At 38.4% G+C, this 9,584-nt stretch overlaps 1 protein-coding gene and 1 long non-coding RNA gene across 7 annotated transcripts; both read left to right on the top strand.

Annotated features, from left to right (window-relative positions):
• LOC138403723 (uncharacterized) lies at positions 1 to 3,671 on the top strand. Its single transcript, XR_011237917.1, has 4 exons — positions 1 to 109; positions 1,275 to 1,314; positions 2,214 to 2,255; positions 3,459 to 3,671. It is a non-coding gene; the product is annotated as an uncharacterized lncRNA (long non-coding RNA).
• Positions 3,672 to 4,471: 800 nt separating this feature from the next.
• Positions 4,472 to 9,584, top strand: LOC117991910 (uncharacterized). 6 transcript variants are annotated; one of them, XM_069505592.1, is made up of 6 exons: positions 4,474 to 4,615; positions 7,127 to 7,163; positions 7,520 to 7,561; positions 8,302 to 8,364; positions 8,617 to 8,682; positions 9,392 to 9,584. In XM_069505592.1, the coding sequence occupies exons 1-6, from the start codon at positions 4,604 to 4,606 to the stop codon at positions 9,553 to 9,555; spliced, it is 384 nt and encodes a 127-aa protein (XP_069361693.1). In that variant the 5' UTR covers positions 4,474 to 4,603; the 3' UTR covers positions 9,556 to 9,584. The 6 variants fall into 6 exon arrangements, with proteins under 6 accessions (XP_069361697.1, XP_069361698.1, XP_069361693.1 ...); XM_069505593.1 differs by having other exon boundaries at positions 8,311 to 8,364; XM_034979548.2 differs by having other exon boundaries at positions 4,475 to 4,615; positions 8,317 to 8,364.

Genomic DNA, 9,584 nt, shown 5'->3' on the forward strand with positions numbered 1-9,584 from the left:
TAAAGCAACTAGAAATTCCATTTTTACTAGTCTGGAAACAATTGTGGGAGAAGAGAAAACTGTTCTAAATAAAATAATTGTTAAAATAATTGTCATAATGAGTTTCAGGGTAAGTATTTTTTAAACTTTTTTCTTTGTTGAAATTTAATGGACAGGGTACAGGTCTATATTTTCTTTGGAATCACCAGTTTTTAGAGCGTATAAATTACGTACAGGTCCAAAAAGAAAAAAAAAAATTGTATGCTGGACTAAAAATTTAACCACGATTAATTTTTAAATTAAATTTATTTTGCACCATTCCCACGCGGGTATGGTTTGTGCCACACGAATATCTATTCATGTGGTTTGTAAAAAAGTTAAAAAAGTAGGTACATACTTTGTTGAAATCTAACAAAAAGCTGTAAGCCTAGGAATCTCGCAGAAATATCTGAGCGAGATTCTGTTTCCGTTCTGCTACTCTGAGCATAGATAAGTTGTAGATATCCACTTACGCGGAACTAATGCGCAGAAAAACGCGAACGAAATTCGAACCGTTACTATGAAGCGCCCTTCCGGCATCAGATTTCTCCTTAAATTTTAATATACATAGGTATCTTCAAGCCAAGAGTGAATAGGCATATCTTGTAGGCAAACGCGCTCCATCTTAGGCTGCATCATTACTTTCAGCAAGTCGGATTGCAGCTAAGCGCTAGTCTATAAAAAATCACACAACAGTATTTGAGCGGAATTCCGTGCCCTTTTGGATAGGTGGATATACCATAGCTATATGAGTCGAAATGCGTGTGGTCAGACGGGCTCCACAGTACAACACAGTTAATTACAACGTATACAGCAAATTGGCAGGCTGCTTTTGTAGACGAAGAACTATGACTATACCCTATCCCCGGAAAGAAGTTAGTATAGCGCTCTCTCTAAAAATCTCAGTGGGCGCTAATCATTTTGAGCGCCCACTGAGATTTTTCGACCAATCACAAACATGTTTTCAGAAAACATTCGAAATTCAATATTTTTGTCTCTATAATTTGTATGGGATTACGTAATAGAGAGAGCGCTACTACTTTTTTCCGCGAATATCTTAGGAATATGTAACATGATGTATGAGAAAGAAAACGAAGAAGCGAAGCTCAAAACCTATCGAGTCGACAGCTCTTCATGTGAGGAGTTAAACCATTTGCTTCTATCTTCTTTTTAGTATAAATAGGTACAATATTGAAAACATTTTTTACTGTAAGTATATTTTAAATTGGTGTGAAATGAAAAAATTTCTATTCCAGGTATTTTGTTTTCTACTAATGCTCGTAGCCGCAGCATACGGTAAGATAGATTTATTCTTATTTTGAAATCCATACTAATATTATAAATGCGAAAGTGTGTCTGTCTGTCTGTCTGTCGGTCTGTCTGTCTGTCTGCTAGCTTTTCACGGCCCAACCGTTCAACCGCTTTTGATGAAATTTGGTACAGAGTTAGCTTATATCCCGGGGAAGGACATAGGCTACTTTTTATCCCGGAAAATTAAAGAGTTCCTACGGGATTTCAAAAAACCTAAATCCACGCGAACGAAGTCGCGGGCATCATCTAGTTAAATATATTATAATCCACACTATCCATCCATACTAATATTATTTAATGAGAAAGTGTGTCTGTCTGTCTGTCTGCTAGCTTTTCACGATCCATCCGTATAACCGATTTTTCTAATTGAAATTTGAATTTGAAATTGAATTTGAATTTTGATTGAATTTGAAAGGTACAGAGATAGCTTGCATCCCGGGGATGGATTTATAAAAACCTAAATCTACGCGGACGAAGTCGCGGGCATTATCTCGTATTAATATATGTATTATATAAAGTACTAAGTACCGACTTCGAATAGAAGTATTGTTTTCGCAAAGCAAAAGTTTTGATAATATATTATACTCGTATACTTACAAATGTAGGTATATTTAATATTTTTTAGGCTAAGACCTAATTGTGATCATCTTATTAGGGTTCCGTACCTCAAAAGGAAAAAAGGCACCCTTACAGGATCACTTCGTTGTCTGTCTGTCTGTGTCTGCGAATATCATCATCATCACTTACAATCAGGTGACATTGCAGCCAAGGGCTAACTTGTATCTGAATTAAAAAATTAAAATTAAGAATTAAAACGATGGTGCGGAACCCTTCGCGCGCAAGTTCAAGTTCCGACTCGCACTTTACCGGTTTTTTTTTTCCAGGATTCGAAATGTTATATGATCGCGAGCTTGCCCCTGGAAGAGGTAATTTTTTGAATATAATTATTTAGTAATGGTAAAGGTCACCCTTGCCAGGTTTTGCTGGTTTCCCTGATGGTGAGTTAGGTATTTTCGGGAATCAAGCGTTTTATGACTTCAATGTCCATCAAGATCAGTTGAGACCTGGGATTTTTTTCAAGTAAATTATTTAAAACTATTTTTAAGCCAGCCTTTTTTTTGTGAATTACCCATATTATAAAAATGCGAATGGGTGTTGGTTTTTCCTTCAATCACGTCGCAACGGAGCAACGGATCGAAGGTGTTTTTACTGACCTCATCAAAAGAGGCAAAGGTGACTGACTAACTGACTGACTGATTGACTGATTTATCAATGAACAGTTCAAACTACTGGACGGATCTGAAATTTGGCATGCAGATAGCTGTTATGACGTAGGCAAGGAATTTAAAGTATGTATGGAGTTTTGAAAATTCAACCCCTAAGGGGGTGAAGTAGGGGTTTGAAATTTGTGTAGTCCACGCGGACGAAGTCGCGAGCATAAGCTAGTACATTATATAAAAATAAAACTCCTAACTCGCCAATTGACTGACTCATTAACATTCATAGCCGACCTAGAAAGCTAAAATTTTGCACAGAGGTAGGTACATTTTATAGTGTAGATAAGATATTCCTAAAATGTAGCGTTATTAGGCCGGATTTTTCTAAATTCAATAATATACATTTTATTCCTCTCCTTCAACTCTCATCATCATCATGGTCTCGATCCATCCATCGGCCATCGATCGGTGGTCTTTTTTTTTTTTTTTAACGCTGGGAAATGCGTTTACGCATCCCCCCCTCCTAGAAGCCAGCCAGCTAACAAGCCAGAGAACCAACTGGAGGGAAGGTATGTGGGACTCGCCGGCCAAGAGGCGACCGGAATACCCACTGAAACCCAGCTGCTGCTGGTTCCCTGCACGTTGCCTGGTGACTGGGTTACGGGAACGCTGAAGCAAACCACCGCGACCCAGTCAGCGACATCCGCCGAGGCGGACCCTCCACCGGGGACCCCGCTCACGAGGTCCCCCACCAGGACCCCCACCACACGTCCGAGGCGCACCTTTCATCCCCCCCCCCCCCCCCCAAAGGGGGGTTTTGTTGGGGGTGTTGTTCATGTTTATTGTTTATGTTTGCACTTCGTTTACTCTTTCATGTTGTCTTATCATTTATTTTCCTCATATGCTTTTCAGGAGGGGTTCCAGACAAGGCTGTCTATGGAGGCGATGCAGATGCCTCGCTAATTGACGCGTGTGGACCTCCTGGTTGCGAGAAAAATTTAGGGGTTTTAGAATATTAAAATATATAAACTTTTGGTAATATGTACTATTGGTATGGTGGTATAGAATATTACAATATACATATAAACTTTTGGTAACAAATAAATATGAGTATTTTTTAAATTATTTTTTGTGTCAATCATTTGCCTCCACGTAAAGCATTCTACTCATGACACTGCGGCAGGGCCGATTTAGGAGGCAGCTAGATTGCAGCAATCTTGGGTGGTCCCTTACAACATGGGTCTGCCACTCAGTGAGATATCGGATGCATATTATTATCTAGGATGGCGACGTAGGATCCGATCTAAAATGACCCTATACACGACATGTTTAGGAGGCAATCTGGGATCCTCCCCACTATTTCACCCTATAAATCGACCCTGTTGCAGTGTCGTTAGTAAAAAGCTGTACATGGGCCAGTTGTCCGGTATAATTACCGCAAATTGCTAATGCGCGTGGCCGCCATTTTAGTGACGTCAGCACTAGACTGAAGTTTCGAGCTGATTGTATATTTTTATTTCGGCTGACGTCAAAATGACGTCATTTCGATGTTAATGAGACATAGTTCCAGCGCAATAGCAATTTGCGGCATTTATAACAAAGAAAATGAATAAATTATAAGTTCCTCCAAAATACTGACGTGATGATGATGAGTGACATGCTATTTTTTATCCCGGAAAATCAAACAGTTACCACGGGATTTTAAAACGTAAATCCACGCGTAGGAAGTCGCGGGTGGCAGCTAGTCTTTAATATGTATGCCTACTTTGAATTTGTGACGATTAGTGATTACCTTAGATAATGTGTGACATCATGATTATTTCTATTCGTTTTGGGTAACTTCCACAATAACAAAGTCGCGCAGTATAAATAAATTAGGGCACATAATATTATAATGAGTAGGTAAGTAACTAATCAGATTTGTTTACATATCGCCTGTCTATGGGGTCAAACGCGCATATTATGATGATAATTGTTGCTTATAAAACAACGAGAGATTCTATTTGTTGCTAGTCCGTAAATACTTGTGGCGAAAGAGAAAACTGTTATAAATTATAATGACTCTCAGAGTAAGTACTTTTTTAATTGTTTATTTTAGTAATTAGTAGATTATTAACCAAGGGGATAAAGCAGTGTCTTCTGTCGCGGGTGACGATTTAAGTTCACCCAAGACTAAGACAGCTTTATCACCGAGGTAAATACTCTACTTTTCGTACCATTTGCGAAAAAATTAACACAATTATAATATGAGATAAGCATTTATTAAACGAATTTTTAGAAAATAAACTTATTTATAAAAATAAATTAAATAAACTTAACGTTTAGGTACCTATTTGAAGAAAACAAAAACGCGGCAAATTCCTAATAACGCGACTAATGTTTTTTTGTCGGAAAAGCAAAGGCATCAAGCTCATACAGTCTCGTCGGTTTTCGTAATTTTATTTAATAATCATAACTGCATAATAAATGCGTATTCCTTTTTTAAAAAGATGTATAATGCTTTATATACAAACTCAATGGTGTAAACACAGATGTAGTCTGTCTGTCTGGTGGGAGGCCTCGGCCGTGGCTAGTTACCACCCTACCGGCAAAGCCGTGCCGCCAAGCAATTTAGCGTTCCGGTATGATGCCGTGTAGAAACCAAAGGTGTATGGGTTTAATAAAAACTGCCATACTCCTTCCAGGTTAGCCCGCTCCCACCTTAGGCCTCCTACGCACTGGCGACCATGGTCGCCGCGACCTGGCCGCGGCGACCAGTGAATTCTGGACTTTATATGGCAATCGCTATAGCCCCTACGCACTTAGCGGCCAGCGACCAGCGGCCACCGTTGGCCGCGGCGTCCAATTTGATGCCACGCGACCAGCGACCAATCGTGGCCGTCGAGAACATCACTTCTGTATTAAAATTCATCAGTGCTACCGCATCGGCCGCGGCGACCAGACGTGTAGCTAGCTACAGAGTGATTATTTTACAATGGCCAATTTCGACACGGAAAGGTTCATAATTGAAGTTGAAAATAGAAGAGGTTTATGGGATTTAGCATCAAATGATTACTCCAATAAAGTCCAATGAAGTCGACTGCAAATTTTTCGGCCGTCCACATGTCGCGCTTGCCTACGCACCGGCGACCATAGCCGCGGCGGCCTGGCCGCGTCTATGGTCGCCAGTGCGTAGGAGGCCTTAGACTGCATCGTCACTTACCATTAGGTGAGATTGCAGTCAAGGGCTATCTTGTATCTGAATAAATAAATAAAAAGAAATAAAAATTTCAGTATAAATTTCGGTACCTAAGTATTCCAAATTTAAATCACATTCTCTCCCTAGGGGATGAATGAAATTCAGTACAATTTTCTTTCCCTGTTTTTAACAGATTAAAAATAACTACTGTTATGTACGCTTTTTGTGGCATTGAATGTCACTTTTTTGAGCAAGTGGTACGAAAAATATATTTGCTATCGGAAACCTGAAATATCTAAATTATCTGAAATGCTCAAACTCAGATTACTTACTACAAACTCCCAGTTAATATCGCATTGGTTTTGTTTTGCATAATCTACATCTACACTAATATTATAAAGAGGAAAACTTTGTTTGTTTGTTTGTTTGTTTGTTTGTTTGTTTGTTTGTTTGTTTGTTTGTTTGTTTGTTTGTACTGAATAGGCTCAAAAACTACTGGACCGATTTTAAAAATTCTTTCACCATTCGAAAGCTAAATTATCCACGAGTAACATAGGCTATATTTTATTTTGGAAAAAAATAGGGTTCCGTAAGATATTTGGGTTTTTCGGACACAAGGTGTAAAAAATCAACCAGAAAAGTTACTTATTTTGCGTACGCTGCCTAAACTATAAAAGATAGAACCATAAAATGTTCTAATTAATTGTAGATCTTATAAATATCTACAAAAAAGTCCGCGACACACTATACCCATCTATGTCGAGTGAGGCACAGCAACCATTTTTTTTATTTAAAAATCTTGAATTTTTTTTGGACTACATTTAAACGCGTTTATTTTACTCATGCTATTAATCCTTATCAAAATAAATGATTTCATCACTAAGAACAGTTTATGGAGATAATATTTGGTCTTTGAATGATTAAAATTGGACGTTTGGTTTTGAAGTTATGGCGAAATTAAAATATTACGATTTCTGCTGCACGGCCCGTTGTATTATATTATATAAAGAGGTAATGTCGTTAAGTTTGTTTGTAGGGGGTAATCTTTAGAACTACTGAACCGATTTTAAAAATTCTTTCACCAGTAGAAAGCTACATTATTCCTGAGTGACATAGGCTATACGGGATCTTTAAAAACCTAAATCTACGCGGGCGAAGCCGCGGGGATCAGCTAGTCCTGAGTAAAAAGATGCAAGAATAGCCCAGCCCAACTTTCATACAAAATTCGGCATTGTCTTTTGTGCACGGAAATCCGCATGCAGAATTCTGTTTCAACCACTGCCTGACAACTTGAGTGGAGATTCTGTTTTTATTTTGTATATTTTGGTAAGCACAGGTGTGCCGATTGGCTTTTTACATTAAGTATTCTGAATTCGTGTGTAATGAGAATTTTCTATTCCAGGTACTTTGTCTTCTAATGGTCGTAGCCGTGGCATACGGTAAGTTTGCAATACATACCGATACACACAGCTCGAATAGAGGTTTTGTTTTCACAAAGCAGAACCTTTTTATTTTATTACTAGCCAGCGACTTCGTCCGCGTGGACTACACAAATTTCAAACCTCTGTTTTACCTCTTTAGGGAATTAATTTTAAAAAATCCTTTCTTAGCGGATGTCTATGTCATAATAGCTATCTGCGTGCCAAATTTCAGCCCGATCCGTCCCGTATTTCGAGCTATGCGTTGATAGATCTGTCAGTCAGGCAGCCATTCAGTCAGCCAGTCAGTCAGTCAGCTTTTCCTTATACTTACATATATATTTTTAGTGTTTGTAAACATCTTGAATTAATTTCAGGGCTCCCATACTACCATGGTGAAGATCGTGACCACCAAGGAGGTAATAAAAATAATATACTTAATTTAATAAACCGGCCAAGTGCGAGTCAGGCTCGCGCAACGAGGGTTCCGTACTACAGTCGTATTTTTTTGACATTTTGCACGATAATTCGAAAACTATGATGCATAAAAATAAATAAAAATCTGTTTTAGAATGCACAGGTGAAGACCTTTCATATGATACCCTACTTGATATAGTAATTATCTTACTTCTAAAATTGAAAATACTAATTATTAGTTCATGACCACAATTTAATTTTTTTTGTGTGATGTAAGCACAAATTCACGGTTTTCCGATTTTTCCCCGAATGTCAGCTATAAGATCTACCTACCTGACAAATTTCATGATTATAGGTCAACGGGAAGTAGGTACCCTGTAGGTTTCTTGACAGACAGACAGACAGGAAGACAGACAGACAGACAACAAAGTGATCCTATAAGGGTTCCGTTTTTCCTTTTGAGGTACGAAACCTTAAAAATCACGAAGGTTTATGTAACTTTCAATGGGGTAAGGTAGGTATTTTCAGGAATAAAGAGATAGGTATATATTTTTCAATTTTGGTGCGGAACCATATAATTGAAATTCTAGACAATGCCAAATACCTAACCCAAACAATGTTTAATTTAGGTATATTTTTAACTACGTAGGTATGCCTTATTACTTTGAGAGAGTTTAGAAATAGGTACCTAAGTATACAATATATAAATCATATATTTTTGATATTCAAGTATATATTTAAGTTTATTCAGGTACAGGCGGTTCTTCTGGATTTGGGAGGGGACAAGGAGGTTTTGGAAATCAAGGTACGAATAATTTTTCTGACTCATTTCTTACCCGACTACGGCAAAGCCAAAAGGAAGGGATGTCATTATTGAGTAAATAGGACAAAATTCAAAGTTCACAATATATCTAACTAAAGCAACTCTTAATTTTTAGGGTTCCGTACCTCAAAAGGAAAAAAGGAAGCCTTATAGGATCACTTTATCGTCTGTGTGTCTGTCTTCACTCGTAGTATAGAGATGTACAATAATAATAATTATTGTTATTTCAAAAAGGTGGATACGGTGGTAGCTCCGGAGGTGGCTACGGTAACCAAGGGCAAGGAGGATTTGGACAGCAAGGTACTAATATTATAGAAGAAATTAATTTAAGTCATTTATTAGGGTTCCGTACAAAAATGATACAAAAGGAACTCTTGTGGTGCGAGTTCATCCGTCCGTCTGCCACAACTTTATTTAGGAACTACTAAAGCTATAAAATACAATTAATTTCAAAAGGGCCCGAAAAGGGCAGTCAAAATTTTAAAGAGGGTTTACTAGATCAAGTGGAGTCTAAAGGTAAAGCTGACTGATTGACTGACTGACTGATCTGTCGACGCAATCGCTCAAACTTCAGGATGGGTCGGATTGAAAGGCATGCAGATAGCTAATATGACGTAGACATCCATTAAGAAATTTTCAAAAATCCTTTCTTATGCCTATTGCCTATCATACATACGCGTAGTACATACAGTAGGTACGCGGCAGAAAATAATGTACATCGGCCTTTAGAATGAGATTTCGGCTTTGTAGAGTGTTGTCTCTGTCACTCAAACCTATGTGACGTTTGTCGGTCTCAACGACAGAGACAATGCTCTAGGAAATCTCTTTCTGAAGGTTGATGTACGTTATTTTGTGCCGTGTACTGTATAATAAAACCCGTCTCTATCAAAAGGAATTAGTTATAATATGTTTCTATGTAGTTTATTTTGTTGCTCTCTATATGTTTGCACTTCATGTGCCTATCTACACATACTCTTATATGTTGTCCTAACATTTGTTTTCCCCATAGGCTCTTCAGGATTGGCTCCAGACAGGGGTTTCGGTCAAGGCGGCCAGGGTGGTTTCGGTCAAGGCGGCCAGGGAGGTTTCGGTCAAGGCAGTCAGGGCGGCTCCGGCCGCGGTGGACATGACGGCCACAGACACCAAGGAGGATACCAAGAACACGGATACTAAATATAACGGAATAAATTGTTAACGCTTAA

Source organism: Maniola hyperantus, chromosome 20, assembly GCF_902806685.2.
Source record: "Maniola hyperantus chromosome 20, iAphHyp1.2, whole genome shotgun sequence".
Lineage (NCBI taxonomy): Eukaryota > Metazoa > Arthropoda > Insecta > Lepidoptera > Nymphalidae > Maniola > Maniola hyperantus.

What these genes read in the sequence shown, in the direction of transcription:
- LOC117991910 (XM_069505592.1), top strand. An exon ending in AGGAGGTTTTGGAAATCAAG is followed by an intron (nt 8,365 to 8,616) that starts GTACGAATAATT and finishes TATTTCAAAAAG; the next exon opens with GTGGATACGGTGGTAGCTCC. An exon ending in AGGAGGATTTGGACAGCAAG is followed by an intron (nt 8,683 to 9,391) that starts GTACTAATATTA and finishes TTTTCCCCATAG; the next exon opens with GCTCTTCAGGATTGGCTCCA.